This window comes from Apteryx rowi, unplaced genomic scaffold (assembly GCF_003343035.1).
Source record: "Apteryx rowi isolate R43461 unplaced genomic scaffold, aptRow1 scaffold_36, whole genome shotgun sequence".
NCBI lineage: Eukaryota > Metazoa > Chordata > Aves > Apterygiformes > Apterygidae > Apteryx > Apteryx rowi.
Genome location: NW_020450085.1, coordinates 2,721,531 through 2,738,260, shown reverse-complemented (window position 1 = coordinate 2,738,260; position 16,730 = coordinate 2,721,531). Strand labels below are relative to the sequence as shown.

At 48.9% G+C, this 16,730-nt stretch overlaps 1 protein-coding gene across 1 annotated transcript in view; it reads left to right on the top strand.

The window, feature by feature from the left end:
- Window positions 1-16,730, top strand: part of PAX3 (paired box 3) — a 74,869-nt gene that overhangs the window by 4,148 nt on the left and 53,991 nt on the right. The window contains exons 3-5 of the mRNA XM_026073052.1: window positions 368-385; window positions 6,582-6,608; window positions 10,113-10,139. Of these exons, the coding sequence (XP_025928837.1) occupies window positions 368-385; window positions 6,582-6,608; window positions 10,113-10,139 (72 nt within the window). The remainder of the gene's footprint in view (window positions 1-367; window positions 386-6,581; window positions 6,609-10,112; window positions 10,140-16,730) is intronic.

The following is a 16,730-nucleotide window of genomic DNA, read 5'->3' as shown; positions in this document are numbered from 1 at the left end:
GATGCTGCTGCTGCCCGTCCAGCCCAGGGAAGCCCGATAACAGCACGGGAAAGGCAGCGGCACTGGTGGCTCCTCAGCGGGAGCGGAGAGTGTCTGGCGTTGCCTGCAGGGTCCTCGCCCTCTGGCGAGCCTGCGTCCCGCCCCGCGACGTACCCTCTCCGTTACCTGCCGCTGGCCGGAGCGACCTGTTTTCCTGTTTTCTTTGTTCCAAGTTAAATCGGTGGCAAAATGCCCCTTGACTAAATGGGGGAGGAGACCCCCCCCCCCGTGCCCATGGGCTCTCCCTGCACGGACATGGCCAGGCCACGTCTCTTCACCTCCCCTAAATTCAGTGTGCGTTCCCAGGAGGTTTGGCAATGAGCGGGAGCCTCTGCTCTACCCCGTAGTAACTTGGGTTCTGCTCTCCCTGACGCGCAATCTGTTGCTTAATGTTGCTGCTGGAGTGGGAGAGATGCTAGAGAGCGTTGCTGTTTAACACGCCACATACAGCACGATGCTGTAGGGACAGCACACTGGGGAGAGCTTTTTCTTTTTTTTTTTTTAAAAAAGGCAGCCCACCTCTCCTTTCTGCACACAGCCAAGAGCAAAGGCTGTTCAGCCCCGTTGCCAACAGGGCAGCTACGATTTCACTCAGTCTGGAAAAACATCAGGTCAGATCCCGTGCTCGGTTTGCAGAAGGTCTGATCCTTCCTACCTAAATAACTGGCAACGCTCCTGCAGGGTCGGATTTGGCAGCCTCTGTCGCTGCCGGAGCTGGTGCGCGAGGCCTGGGAGGGGGCTCTGCRCGGAGGCGCGGGGATGCCGCGGCCGGGACGTGGTGTTGGGGACGCTGCAGTGCGCGTCCTAGGCTGACCCGCCGGCGGGCCGCGCAGCCAGGCGCAGGAGCTGGCCATCGCGTGGCCTCCACGGTGGTGGAGCAGTGGAGGCTCCAGTTCAYGGAGTTAGAAACAAGGTGCAGTATTTTAGAGCATTTTTTGGTCTTATCAGCTTTTATCATTCTGGTCCGTGGGGGCCAGGCTGCCCTGACGCCAGGAGCGCAGGTGTGGGGAAGCTCAAGGGCAGACTTTCCAATGGGTCYGGAGGCAAGTCCCGCGTCTGGCTGGGGAGCTGGGAATCTCTCCTGCTCAGCCGCTGGCAGGCAAGCGGGAAGGGAGCGCGGATCGAGTTGTGAACGTTTCCGAGGCGGACTGAAATCGCCTCCTCGCCGAGGGCTTTTGGGTGGTTCTGGGAGACCTGGAGGATTATTTTCTTGAGGGCGGGGGGGAAAAAAGGATAACAACTGCTCTGGTATTGATGGCAGCTAATTCAAGCTTCTCGGAGATTTGGGATTTTGTGAGTACTTGAGGCAGAGCGGGATAAGGGAAAAGAAAGAATATGGCATTGTTTAAAAAAATGTGTGATGGAAACAGTACACTGTGTGCCCTGGGAATTTTTGCTGCGATCACCACATATATATATATATATATATATATGAAAAAAAGTATATATTTTTGTGTGTGTATGTGTGTATATATATATATATATATATAAAACGTTCATATGCCCTACTGTATTTCTATTTCAGCCTCTATTTCCAGACACTTAAATGTGTGAGCAAATAAGAATTAGACACCCATGTGCACAGCCCACTTTGCTGTATTTCTGCATGTGGGTCGGTGTCACCCTCTGCACAGCTTTCGGGTATATACTTAAAGAAAAACTTAATTGACACAGCGCATACCAGCAGGGCTCTGATTCTGTGTGTATTTCTGAACGCGTGGTATACTTTTCTTAAAGGCATGAGCGATAACTGAAGGAAGTTAAAGAGAAACTTTTGTGCCTCTTTAGGCCCATGGGGGCGTATTTTTAGACGAAGGGCTCGGGACGAGGGAGCCGCTCGCAGCTTCGGCGGGAGCTGCGCCGCGCATGGTTTGCTGACTGATGCGATAACTCCCCGCTTCATAAGATAGCTGTTGTTTTCGGGTGGAAAGCGGTGGCTTTCAGCGGGGGACGAGGGGGGCGCGGGGCTGGGGGGGCCGGGGCCGGGACGCCCCTCAATGGGGCTCTGTTCGCGGCCGGCGGATTTGGCCCCCGGGCCCGTCCCGGCGGAGCCGCCCCCGTCATGCGCGCCCCGTCCAAAAGGGCCCTACTCATCCCGGCCCTCTCCCCTCGGCTTCACTGAGAGCAATTCAGGCTACAGCAGACTAAATTGCCTCCTTTATTTCCTTCTTACTTTCATCTCGGACCAAACCCTTCCCCCCTCTCCCTCCCCTTCCTCTTTTCTTTTTTTTTTTCCCTCTGTGCCTGAGGCTCACATTAATACAATTTCGGCACCACCCCTATTTTTGTGTGTGTATGTGGGGAGTTTGAAGGGGGAGAAAAAAAAAGACCTTAGCACAAAAGCGCTGCTCAGCAGCTAGAAAGTTCAAGCCGCTGCTGCTTCTCTAGCCGCGCGATGCTTTTCCTGTTTGTGAGTTTTGGGAAACATTTTTGCTTTGTACTGTAATGGAATTAGAGGACAGATGCTGACTGTAAATGGGACACGCGACTACCAGCCCCTAGCTTAAATATTTAGATGCAATGTTACAATTACTGACTTGATGCACGGGCTTTGAAGTGGTGGCGCATGATCTGGAGGGTAGCTGGGGCTGGCCGGGCTGGCAGATGTTTTGATTAGGGTTGGTCAGTACCATGCAGCCAGTTATTTTTAGGTTGTTAAACTAATAAAGGCAGTTTATTAAGGGAAAGGATTAACATGCAGACACCAGATATCGGCTTGAGTCAYCCCATTCATTCCTGCGTCGTGGACGCGGCGGTTGGAGCATGGGACAAGGCAGCGGCTGAGTTAGATTTCGTCTGCGATTTTCTGATCTGGGGCTTGTTGCGATTTTGCTCCTGCCCTGGGGAGCAGCAGTAACGGGAATTACTCACCGCGTAAAGTATTGCTGTGGCTTACGGCTAAAAAGCACAACGCGTTTTCCCTGCTAAATGTTACCAGTAAAGATTCACTTAAGGAATGAAACGTGATGACTGTGGCTGCAGGCAATTATCTTTTTGAGTCTGGAATTTCTTATAGTACTTTAAATATTTGGTCACTAGCAGGTCTAAGAGATCGGCTCATGTAATTTGAACAGAATTTCGTTTCCGAGGCTCTCGGAACCGACGAGAAAATAGTGCTTAATTAAGAAAAACTCCCTAATGACTTCAGGATTTGGCTCAAGGCAGATAGTATTGATAGCATTTTTGCCTGTATTTTTTTCTTTTCTTCCTTCGTTTCTCAGTAGCATGTGAGAGTCTAGTCATGGACTAGAAAAGCCTTTGTGCTAGGTGCTGTACAAACGTAAATCGATATAGATGAGGGAGTCTGTTAGCTGGATGGCAGCTCAAGGAGCCTTGTTTCTTCTGTCTGAGCATGTCCATTGCTGTGGGGCTCTGGACTGTGGTCAGTCTGAATCTTTATTCTAAACTAATAATACTAATTAATGACTTTAGTAATCAATAACTTAGGAACAAGCAAGAGTGCGGTGTCCCAGCTGGCTGAGCATTTTCAGAAAGGTGCTACGTCTTCAATTTCACATGACTTTAGAGTGGAGTTAGCTGCTCCGAATCTCCCAGGAGCAGCCRTACACTGCTTTCCTGAAGGTACATTGGGAGACTTTGAGGAAAGTGCTCATTGTTATATATATATTGTTATTTATAACTGCACACCACTAATAGCACTATATAAGCRATAATAATACTTACAGCTGTGGGAAGAAAGAATTACTCATTTTAGCAAGAGTTCTCTGAAGTAATATATTGATGCATCATATCCCTTTCTTGAAATCATGGTTTCRTTAACTGTTTTGCATGTTTTGTTGTCTTAAGAACACCTTAACTTAAAGGAGTCAGCACCAATTCAAACAGAATCACTGTGGACATCACTTTCAATTCTCCTAAGTACCTGTATCTGCAACAGGCATAAAAGTTATTTTAGCAAATATCAGGATCATTTCACACACATCTGTTCATTTAGTTGAATTTCTACTTAAGATCGCATCTGCTTGCGTTGCTCTGGAAATCTGAAGTCGTAACTGATTGGGCTTGCTTGGTCTCATTCTGCAATGACCAAGGCAAGGAGCAAACGGCCGGGTGACTTCAGCCTGGCTAGGACGCGCTCCTAAAACGTGGGTTTCTCTTTGGCTTTCGGGATTCTGCTGCGATTGCAAAATGCCTGACGTCAGCGGGGATTCAGCCCGCTGGAGATCTGGCTGTTCTCGAAAGCAGCTTGCGCTGAGCAACGGCAGCGCTCGGCGCAAGCCGCAGGTTAGGAGGCAACGCGGGTTTCCGGGCTGGGGCCTCGGACCCGGCGCCCTGCAGACGCCGTCACGCAAGGAGCTGCGAGCAGCCAGAGGGCCTGTTCGCGTGTGTCACGTTATTCACGTGGGCCGGGGCAGGCAGCAACGGGACCTAAATTTGTCCCGCTCTGTTAATAGAAACGACGGCCCGAATGAGAATGTGGCCCGAATCCCGGGTGGCAAAACCCGGGCGAAGGGCGAGGGTTGCTCTGCCTGCGCTTACGCAGGTAGGGAAACGCTCTCGCAGGCAGACGGATTTTAGTTTAAGGAGATAGAAATTCATGCTGAAAGTGAAAGTCGATACTGGTGAAATCCTTGCTTTTATCTTAACAGCTACTCGGGGAAGGTTTAGTGTTGTATTAGGTTTACTTATTGATAAGGGTTGGAGCGGGGTTTAGAAGAGGAAAGCCAATAAAGCTGATAGTGATAAATTATCACGAGTCCCCAGGGCTATGTAATAAAACTGCACTGGGAAATGAAGCAGAACTACAAAGTGCTCTCTGGTTAATTTAAGAAGAAATTGAGTGAAACGCAAAGCAATAAATCAGACCAATCTAGTCAATGTGAATTTCTCCATGTAAATGTCACTTTAAATCCCACGTAACAAACATGTGGGTAGAGGAAGAACAAAATATATAAATAAAAATGTGTTCCCCAAACGCTGAGCGCTCTGGCTAATAAAAATGATGTACAGGAACATAATTCACCGCAAGACTTTGTTTAGTGTGGAGGGGGTGCGTAATTTTACTTTACTTGCCCTGGAGTACTCCTGCCCCATGCTGTTAAACTAATTCAGTCTAAATCACTCTTCCTAGAAAAAAAGTGAAACATAATGAAATTAAAACTCGCTGTGGACACATTATCGTTAAAGTGTGTCAGGTGCTGAGATTATTTAGTTAGGGGAGTTTGCTGTAATTGTTGACAGGTCATTTATTCCTTCTAGTAAATAAAGGTTCAAGAACTATTAATGTGCATATATAACGAGTAAGACAGTAAAAGGCAATTAAGCAGTCAGTTTAATGTCTTATCTTGCTGGTTGCCCTACAGTTGTTTTACAACTAGGAATTAAAATTTGAAAAGGAAGTTTTCAGTGTCCCTGGCCAAATATTGATTAAGTAGTTGTTTGCTGATGCCATTGTTGCACATATAAAGGCCAGAAGCTCTGCCCCGTGTTGTTCATCTTCCATTGTAACTCGCGCTTAACTCCGAGATCAAAGGAGGATCATTTCAGTTTATCTGTCTTGGAAAATCCTCCTTTGCTCCTAAAACCTTATGGATTAATGGCCAAATTGTCTTTAATGAGATGTGAAATGTGAATGGAATCCTTATTTTGCATGGTCGGCTGGATATATGCACTGTACGCTTTTACAATTTTGTGGGGATTTTTGTTTAGTGTTGGATTTGTATTTGTTTGAATCCAGTTTTAGGATAAAGTGCACTGAAATTTTACAGCAAATGCTTGGTATTTCACTGAGTTTTAATGCAATTAATTTTGCTGCATGCCATCGTTCTGATGTATATAGTCTGGAAAAAAAAAAAAGGAAAGTTATTGTTGATACCAAATTACAGAAGAGACAAATGGTCCAGAGCTGCCACTGAAAGGATGGGAGTTCTCCAGCCGGGGCTCTCGTCAAACAAGCTGCCAGCATTTCTTTGTGCATTTTCTTCATTCTGATCTTGCAGACCTCATTCGCATCTGCGAAGATTTATCTACTGTCCCTACCCAAAAAAATGGGGAAAGTCAGATGGGCCAAGCAAGAGCCCTGGAAAATAATCAGTTCCTTGTTGCATTGCAGAAAGCTATACTTATTTCAGAGATAGTCAAATATGTTCCCCCACATCCTCTACAGAAGAGTCTGTGCAGTTTGGATGTGTTATGTTGGCTTGTAATTATGAGATGGAGTTTCAGCTAAATTGCAGGGTATGTGAGCATTAGATCCAGGTCCCACCCGTTCCTCTGAGCTCTCTGGACACAGAATTGAGCTTCACAAACTCTGGTAACAGGCCTGGCGAAGCCAGGTCGCCTCTCCCTGATTTTGCACAGAGGAGCCTCAGGTGTTACAGTGACGAACAGCAGAGTAAAGGGCTAAAATTAGGATTTTTTTCTTTTTTAAACCAGCAGTTTCTCATTGCCCTTCTTAACTATACTGCTTTTGTTTAGTCTGGTTATCTCTGGATAAAATATCAGCCTCTGCATAATTTGCAAATACCCAGCTACTTCTGAAGACATTTTGCCCCAAAGTAACAGTTAAAATTCTTTGAAAGCATTGAGGGACAAATTTCCTTTAAAAAGTCCATGAACTCAACTTGCTCGTTTCAGTGCAGAGCTGCAGGGAGAGCAGTGATACACATTATACCTTTTGATTTTTTTTTAATGGATATTTGCCTGCATGTAGAATTTCTGCCAAACATGACCAATTTTATACCACGCACAAGTCCATATATGGACCTGTCTTAAGGACTTTTGCATCTATCATATGCCTCGTGTTCGATGTCTGATCCAAAAATGAGTGCCTAGTCGTGGCTTTATCAGATATAATGTCACATAGAGCACTGTGGTTTGCATTGTACAAGGAATAAACTGTCTGCAGCTGATATTTCTGCAAGCAGGCRGCTTGTCCACCTCAGCTCGTTCACCTGGCTGAAATGAGGAGCACCGTCCATGCCAATATAACCCCGATCTGCCCCATATACATAGTCCAGAAAAGCAGTAACAGCTACAGTTCTTCTGGCTAAATTACTTTGTTCTTTCTTAAAAGTGTAGCCAATGTACGATCCATATACCCCAGCGTACTCAATGGAACCAAAGCGGCCTTGAAACCCCTCCCCGTCTCTGCATCTTTAGCCGGCCCAGAGAAAGGTGGGCATGAACACAGACAGGGTGTATAGAGCAGAGGCCAACAGACGCGAGACTTGCAGCGAACGGGGTCGTGGGGAACGACTGCGCAGACAAAAACCCTTTTATTGCGGAGGGTGTTGCAGGGCTTCCCTCTCGGCGTGAGCCGGGGCCGGCTGTTTGATCTGCAGCGCCGCGGAGCTGCAGCCCGCGCCGGCGGGCAGCGCTGCTCGGGGAGGCCGCGGCACCCGCCGGCGGCTGAGCGGAGGGAAAACCTGGACGGAGCTAGCTGGAGGTCAGGTTTCCACCGGCTTCGTGCGCAACAACAGAAGTTGCTTTCAGAAAAGAGAGGTTTTGACAGAGAAAAGGGACACGGCAAACTTTTAACTAAAGAATTGCGAAGACTGAAGGTGAAACACGCTGTTTTCCCATTTTTCTCTGTGAAGTCCTGCAAAGTATGTCTTGCCAAAATTGCAAAAAATCTTAGGAATCTCATTTGTCAAGGTATAAATCAAGATTAACTCCATTAAAACTCGCGGACTGACGCTGGTGCGTGAATAAATGCTGAATTAGATCAGCAGYGGATACGCGTAAGAAGGGTTCATTTCAAGTAACTACTGTCCTGCAGACTTAACTCAAAAATGCTACCCCTTTAAGTAGTTTCACCAAAGTCAGAAAAGTTATTTGACTAAAGATTATTAAACAAGGAAGGATTTGTTAAGGGAGCCGTTGTCAGACCTTGATGATGCAGTATTTTGGAGGGAGGTGTGCAAGTTTTCCTGTGACACGTGGTGCAGAGAAAGGCATGATGCCTTCCAGCCCCTCGTGATGCCGACAGTAGCTGTTATGTGTACGGTGCGTAGTTGAGCTGCTCTTTGCCACCATTCGGGAAACTGGAAAATAATAGAAGAAAACATTTAGGAGTCAGTGCAATCAGTTTACCTATTTAAAGGATTATATGACAGATGTTGCAGTTAGGAAGCAAACCCCTATGAGCTCATCTCCATTTTAKCACAGTTGATTGGACCCGCTCGCTTTCACATTAATGGGATTGGGCAGAAATGCTCAGATGTTTGGCAGCTATACATGAAACCACACAAAGGCCTGTTGCTTTAGCACCCGCAGCGTGTTTTCCAACAAATCCACGGCTGTGTCAGCCCTGCGCACTGCATAATACCGCGTTACCTTTCGGAAATCCCTTAAAGCGAACTGCTGGTCCGCCTCTTCTGAACAGCAGCGAGACGTTTGGCATGACGTGCCTGTTTGGGGAGCCGTCGCGGGTGGCTCGGGCCAGCCTGCAGCTCGGCGGTGCCTGTGGGGACGCGAGTGGTGGGAAGCGTCGCAGGCTCGCGGGATGCTCGCGTCTCCGGCTGAAAATGCAAAATGGCTCCATTTAGCAGCCATTTTGTTCATCTTTTTATTTCCTTCTCTGTGGATGTCCCGAAAGGTTTGGCGGGCCACGTTGTACCGTCGCGTCCTCTGAACAGCCCGGCCCCAAGTCTCAGCGGGGCTGCGAAGGTTACTTGGGGCTGAATTTGGCCCTAATGTGAAAATCTAACTTCATTTCATAATTCAAGGGAGCTTGTTCACTTCCTCAGACTTAGCATCTTAGTGCTAAACATCTTTTTGGGTTGATAAATAAGAGATCGAACGTAGCAAGCAGACCAGAATAGAAAGAGCAGTTTTAGGGAGCCTCACTTGAAAATTCTAACCCACACGATCTAGCCCCAAAACCACCCCCGCCCCGGCCCCACGCTGCGAGCAGCTCTGTGGGCAGCCCGCTCCAGCGGCGCGGGAGGGAGAGTGCCGGCCGCGGGTTCCGGCCTCCTGGTGGGCTGAAGGTGCCCCAGGGGGAGGCGCGTGCCTCCTTCCCCGCAGGGCTGCCTTCCTCCCTCCGCTTTGGATCCTCATCAGCACGGCAAATTAAATATTGGAAAAGAAAGCAGGAGTTGTAATTCGAACGGCSCCCAACCCTTTGCTGTGAGGGCTTCTCCCCCACAAAGAGGACTTTTCTCCAAACTCGTAGAAGTTGCTTGGCCGAGGAAGGACTTGGAGCGAGCCAGGATTTGGAGCTGCTGTACTGCTGCTGTACTGACAGCCCAGAGGTGCCGTGGTGATGCATGGTGGCATAAATATTTCTCTTAGTCTGGCATCAGGAACGGACTTGTCAACCTTGGAAGAGTAAATCAGAGACAAAGCTTAGGGGAGACATTAAAAGACTCCTAAATGCATGTCATACCTGAATGCACTTAATAGCAGTTAAAAGTAAATAATAAAACACCCCAGAAAAGACTCAGAGGAAAAACAAAAAATCCTCCAGATGATCAGAGAATGGACTAAGGGTTCATCTATTTCCAGTGTCAGGTGCCACCATGCAGAGAAGTCACTGTGTTTCAGACAGGGGCCACCTGGCCTTTGGTTTTGGCTGGTGGCTGCCAGCAGAAGGCACTGAGGGATCCCAGGAGGCGCTTTGCGTTCTTGCAATTTGGCTCATCCAGCCGCCACCATGGCGGCCTGAGGGGGGACCTTGTTCCCTGGGGTCATTTTTGCAGGCTTGTGAGCGCTTTTCCTTTTTCCTTAACACAAAGCTTGAAGCTCCCACAGGGCTGTTGTGCTCTCCAGGTGCAGATGTGGTTATGCCTTTTAGGTGGTATTTTATGTTTGGTGATGTTCATCTCCAGGTGGGCTTTGTAGGTTCCAGTGTTTTAGGCTAAACGGCTTTTCTCCCCCACGCTTGCACAGCTGCTCTGAGTTTGCTGCTGAAGTTCCTGCAGCTGTGGGAAAGGGGTGGCCAAAGGCATCTTGCTGCAGGCTTTAAGCCTTTTTGCTGGCCTGTGGTGAGTGAGGCTCTGCATCTGGTGGGTGGAAGCACAGGCATTTTTGCACACTGTCCTTCAGTGAGAAGGAGTGATTGTGGTGAGTAGTGTGTTCATTAGCAAGTGATACCCTTGAATGCAAAGAAGAGGAGAGAGACTGCAGCAAGGCTGGCGTGAGCAGAGTTTGGTTAGGTGTGGAAGAGGGCTGGGGTGAGGCGGCATGAGCTGCCCTGTGAGGCCGGTGCYGGGGGCGCCTCCCCGCGTGGCTCGGTCGGGGATGCTCCCCGGTGTGCCCGGGCGCCGTCGCGTCGTGCGTGCCGCGTCCTTGCCCGGCTGCGCGTCCCAGCAGTGGTGGTGCGTGCTCCCGCTCGGGCAGCTCTGCTCACCACCTCGCACCTTTGCGCGTTGGTCTGACACTGGGACGACGATGACGACATTTTCCTCCCCGGTGTTCCCAAGTGCCTGGGCTCCAGGAATAACGTGTTATGTAGCATCGGCTGCCACTGCTCCTCTGTCGGTGCCGTAAACCCCGAGGAACGGAGGTTTTGCAGCAAAAGCAGGAGCGGGGGGCTTCCCTCCCTGGGGGCATCGCTCCCCAAAGTAGGTAAGATTCAGCTTCTTATTTCTAGTATTTTTTATTGCTATTATCTAGAGTAAAAGCAGGTCAGTAGCTTGTATGGTCTGGGATTAAGCTTACGAACTGAGGGATGTTTCCTCAATATAGATGGAGGTTATGAGCCCCATTGTGTTTATTGGGGTGCAGCAATTACCTGTGTGCGTTTCTTGCCGTTTTTGCTGGGCTGCCCATGAATAGACCGTCACTTTCTCAAGCATGTGGTGTGGAAAAGCTATTGAATAATATATGCAAATAATTCTGGGTCTGAGCAAATATTTGATGCTTGAAGCTTACGTGGTTGTGATGGATGCAGGTCTTGGACTGCATTTTCTGCTAGAAGCGTGTTTTGCTGTTGCAGTCAGTACAAATATTATCATTTATAGCTTCTGGATAGCTGCTTAAAACATTTTTAAAAGCTTTTTTTTAATTAGGATTTTTACTAATGCGCTTGTTAAAATAGTATTGTGAATTGGGCAGAAAAGGAGACAATCATGGTTTAAACATTCATGTGTTGTATGTTGCTAGTATTTGTAGTTTAGAAGTAGCTTTCAAAATCTTTGTATGAAATAGAAACTTTTCTCAGTGGTGGTGTTTTGTGCTATGCAGATGGATTGGAGGTGAACTGCTTTGGTTTATTTTTAAACCTCTCTTTTTAATAAAATCTGTACTTTCTGTTATAAATGCTCCTTCTCACAGAGAGAAATAGTCTAGTGGCTTGGACATGGAGCTATGAGCCAAAAAGCTGAAGAGCCAGTTCCAGCTGATAGGCTGGCTTGAGCTGGCCAACTTTTTTTTTTTTTTTTAATGCCATATTGTGAAAGTTGTACTGTAGTTGCACAAGGTCTGATTTTTTTTTTTTTTTCCAGAGCTGCTGATACAAATACAGTTTTTACTGGTTTCTAGAGTTTGAAGCAAAATGGCACTATCATAGTCAATTTTTTTAACAGTAAATATATATATATTTTTAATACTACAACACTCCTACTTAGTAGTGTCAAGCATGTGAGATTTCTCATGAACCTCAAAAAAGCCTATTGAAGTTAACGGCAAGACTTGCGTTGTCTCAAATGAAATTTGGATCAGGCCCTAAACTACTGTTTGGGTTTAATAAACTTTTTTTTTTTTTTTTTTTTTTGGCAACGGGGCATTTCTGGTGTTCCTGGGCGCGAGGGGCAACGCCGACGAGACTCGGGGGCGGCATGAGCAGGTGCCGAGCAGGCTGGTCGCTGAACGCCTGCCCCGCTGCCGCCGCGGCGCCGCAGCCCTGACCCAGCACACGCACCTGCACACGGCAGCAACTCGCCCGATGCTGGAGACGGCTTCAGCGGGCGCCGTCACTCGCCAGGTCTGGCCTGAGAGCAGCGAGTGCCGGCAGTGGTCGCGTCCCACGCGTAAAGGCAGGCTGGCGAACCCCCGGATACCGCGGGGGAACCGTGCCCTGCGTCAGCGCCGGAGGCCTGGCCGTCGCCTCGCTCGCTGCAGGCGTCTGCGCTATCCGTCCGCAAAAAGGAGCGCAAAAAAACTGGTGAGCGGAGTAGACTGCCTGAGGAAAAAAGCTGTCTACTATTATTATTGTTATTACTTTTAAAGAACAAAAAAGATTTTATGGCTTGGAAACCGTGCACCCTAACGAGAGGTGCGTTTAGAAGTCAGGCTCGCGAGCTGTCTGGAGCGTGATGCGCTCGGCGTGACGAGCGGCACGGCGCGAGTCCTGTCCTCCAGCGCTGTATGGGCGAGCATCGGTCAGGCAAGGAAGCGCTTCCACGGCCAAAGTAGGAAGGCACTAGCCGCCTTCTTCCCCCTGGGTTTTCCTCGAGGTAAGGTGGGCAGAGCGGTTCGGCCGGGGGCTGCCTGGCTCCCGCAGCAGCAGCGGCGATGGCTGGGCGAGCTCGGGTACCGCCTCCGAATTGGCTCCGTCTCCAGCAGAGCTGGTGCCCCTTCGTGGCAGCTGCTGCGCTGTCCCCTCTCATGAGCCTTTCGTGGCTCGTTTGTGAAGGGGGCTCAGAAACCCCCTTCTGGCCTGCCGGGGGGGCGTCGCGCTGGGCGCGCGGGAAGCAAGCTTCTAAACACGCTCCCAGGGAAGAAGATGCGTTTCTCCACCTCYGGAAAATACGCAGCGTCCATGTGCTGTAAATTGCCCCTTAGATAGGAAGATAGCACCGATGTGTTTTAACGTAGCTACTCGCAAGGATTTTACTGCTGTGCTTTTAAAGAGCCCCTGAACTTTACGTCCACCAGTACGTATGCAAAATGCCAGGGTTTGTAATGGGGAGAGCTGTGCGATAGGAAACAGAAGCTCTAAGTAACCTCCAGAAAAAGGTCTTCGGTGTGACTTTGTCATCGTTTCACTCTGTGAAAGCTGAAAGCTCTTCTTACCTGAGGGTTTATTCCACAGGATGTTAAATGTGTCAGTCTGTCACCATTTTAAGCTGGGCTGGAGAAGGGTCTGAGCAGCAGCCTGGCGTTTCCGGCCTGGGCGGGCGCGGAGGGGCAGAGCGGGCGTCCTGCCCCGCGGGGTGCCTGGCGCTGCCGCCCGGCCCGGCACCGCGGAGAGCGCGGCACCRCACGGCGCGTGTGGCGGGCCGGGCGGCTCTTCGGTGCCCAGGCGCGCGGAGCGGAGCAGGCCGTCCCGCAAGCCTGGGAGACGGCCGAGCGCCGCTCGCCCTCCCGCTGACGCGCGCCAGCCTGCCAGTTCTGGGGGGCGCGGGGGAAGGCAGTCGCCCTCGGGAGCCGAGGGAATGGCGCAGCGCGCCGGCTCTCGCGCGCGAGGCGGGCTCGCTCGAGACGCGCGGCCCCGCTGCGCCACGGTGCTGGCCCGCGTCCGCACGTCGGTGCTGCCGGGGAGAACGGCGGTCGTCGTTTCGGGTCCGCTCGCTCCCTTCCTGGGCTCGTCGCCCGAGCCGGGGAGACCGTTTCGGCCCCGCTCAGTGCGGCGTGGAGAGGACCTGGCGGTCGCGAGCGAGCCGGCGGCGCTGCCCGGCGGCGGCTCTGTCTCCCGCCAAGCGCGAGCCGATGGCTTCGGGGGTGGGAAACGAGGCTCTGGCGCGAGGCGGCCGATCCCCGCCGGCGCGCCCCGTCTTGCGGCTCGGTCCCGTGAAGCGGCCTCAGTCGTCCTGTCGGCCCGCTTGCCTCCAGCCAAGCTGCTTGAAGGACACCGGGTTTCCCTGCCGTCTAGGCTGCAATGTTTGCTAGGACCGTGTTGCACAGTTTCTACAGGCAGGGTCTATGGACAGCCTCCAAGCAGTCCGGGGAAGGTAGCTTAGAAAAAACAGCTTATTGTTTATTGCCTTAAACTTGCTATAGCAGGGTTCACATGTCTATTGAAATTCTTTTTTAATGAAAATTTCCTTAAATGGAAAAAAAAAGAAGGGGGGGGGTAACGACTGCATTGATGATTCCAGGTAAGTTCAGCTTCATTGGTGGAAGAGTCTGAGTTAGCAAAGCAAACATGGGCATTCGTATTCAGCAAAGAAGCACAGAACAAAGGTATGGGCAACAGTGGCAAATAAAGCCATCTAAATGGATGGTTCTGTAAAAAACAAAACAAAAACCCAAAAAAACCTCCCACTTCAGATGCACATTACTGCAAACTGTTTGTTTTGGCTGTATTGACAGGATAACATAATGCCCTCAAAAAATCCTGAAAAGTCAATTCTATGAAGAATCTATTGCGATTAATTTTATCTTCCATTTTAGAAAAAAAGATAAAAGGTGAGAGTAAATGTGTATTAAAGCAAAAACGGGGCAGGAGGATTGGAATTGGTAGAACATTCCATGAAATTTCAATACAGGATATTTTGGATTCTGCTTCAGTTCTCAGCTGACAACCTTTGACTGTAGTGAGATTGGGTGATAGTCCTGCTTTTTTGCATCAGCTTAAAACATAGACTCGGAAAAGTTGGAGAACTGGGGTTCCCACGTACACAGGACATTTTTTTGACTCTTGCCATTTGAATATAACACTTCTGAACTTCATTGTGTCTCTGTATTGTCATCTCCAAAATATTTATTTATAAAATATTCTTTGACATCCTTGGTAGAAAAGTACTAGTTAAATTCAGGGTATTATTTTTATTCTGTTCCTTCTCCTAATTTAAATCATTGGCAATTTTGCCGGAAATTGAGGTGGAGGGCAGGAGCAGGGAGAGATTCTTAGTTTGCTGCCTCTTTTCATCAGGCGCTCATTGCTTGCAGAGGCCACAGGCACTCGCAGAATGCTTCTTTACAGGTATAGAAATAGAATAAAAGCCTGAAAATTTGCCTGACAGTTTCTGTTATACAGATATTCAGGATGCCATTGGCCATTCATCTGGCTGTGCTCTCCTTGGTCTCCCTGGGAGGAGAGCTCTTTAAAAGCTCAACATGAGGTTCACTACACTTCATTACTGTCATCTCCTGTTCCCTGTACGTTTCTGTAGTTACTTTCTGTGGCTGACTCAAACTTTAGTAAGAGAACTACTCTTAATCTCCTTTTGTACAGTTTGGTAGGCTGCAAAGAGGAAACCAGCATGGTTTGAGATAGTGACCAAATCCGATCGCTCCTGTGAAACAAGAAGAAATGGACTGAGGCATTATGGATTTGTGCTTCTGCACAGACATTTCAATAAACTGGCAGGAACTAGCGTATTAGTGTCTGAATATAGAGTACATTTAAAGATCAGCTCCTGCAGCCCCATGGTGCGTGGGCTGGGGTCCTGGCGGCACGGCACGGCGCGGAGCGGGACCCGGCGRCGGTGGCTCGGGGCGCTGAGCTCCCTCTCCCGAGGGCAGTCGCCAAGGCCGCATTGCCAGGTAGAGGTTTGTGTGCCGCAAAGCCTTTAAAAAAAATTTTTTTTAACTTTTCTTTTGGGGATACTAGTTGATGTTTAGATAAGATCTTTATTCTGTTTAATTACATAAAACAAAACAGGTTACGGAATGAAGAGTACGTGTGCTTTGGGTTAAGTCAGAGCGATTTCTGGCCGCTTTTAATACAGCCTCCATCACAAAGTGGCGCGGCAGGCGCTAGCCTGACGTTCGCGCTCCTCCGGCTGTTCGTCCTCCGGATGCAGTGGTGACGAGTGTGAGGGAGCGTAAGGAGCCATGCCCTGGGACGCGGTGCTGTTGGGCGTTAGGCGTTTTGCCTGCCCGAGGGATGGATCCGCGTGGCAGCTGGCCACAACGCCCGGAGCTCGGGCAGAGCTGAATCTGGCCTGGCGCATTGCTCGTGCTGCCAGGAGACGCGTCCCGGGCTTGTCCGAGAGATGCATTCGTACCTAAGCAAAGCTCTATCTGCCGTGATTAGTTAGTAAAAAGATTCAAATGGAGGGATCTGTGCATATTTTAAGAAAAGTTTATTTTGCTGCTCAGAGGGCTTGCTGTCAACACCCATTAAAGTCTCTCCAAATTACGAAAAAAAAATCAAACAAAACCCAACCCTATGCATATGCTATGCATGATGGATAATTTAGTATACGAGGCTACATCCTCTCAGACGCTTTTTTGGCAGCGCTCCATGTGAACGCTGCTAATGTCCGCTGAAATATTTGATGCTATTGTCTTTCTCAATATTGGGAAATTGTGCTGATCAGGAAGTCTCGGCGCAGTTTTCTGTGGGGAAGATACAAGTCTGTTGAGACTGAAACTCTGTCAAATCCTGGCAGTTACAGCAACATTTTGTTCTAGAGAGGACAAAAGAAAGGAAGAATTTGGGCTGCATCAAATAATTTACTTCAGCAATGTACGGAACTAAATATTTCAGTTTAACTTTATTTTGTTTATAATTTTAAAACTCTTAAACTTAGAAAAAATGAAGATTAAGTCATGGATTTTTGTTGAGACAAAGTGTCTGAATGTATACAAAAAGAATTTTCCCCTACAGGGTTTCTGTTACTGAGGCACATTCAGATTTTTGTTTGCAACCAGAAGGAAAACAAATGTTGAGATACCAAACTTCTCTGGGGACCCAAATTTCTGCTCTCAAAAAGTGTCTGTTAGAGGACCAACTGTGAGGAAAATGTCAGAAACAATATTTTCACTTTTATCCATCTCTCAGACTCCGGTTTACCCAGACCAGCTAGTCCTTGGGCTGTGGCGGGGTTGGCAGCCTCTTGCAGAATGGAGTAAAGAAGCGAATTTTTGTTGCTCTTGTTTTCTGCCCTCCTTCT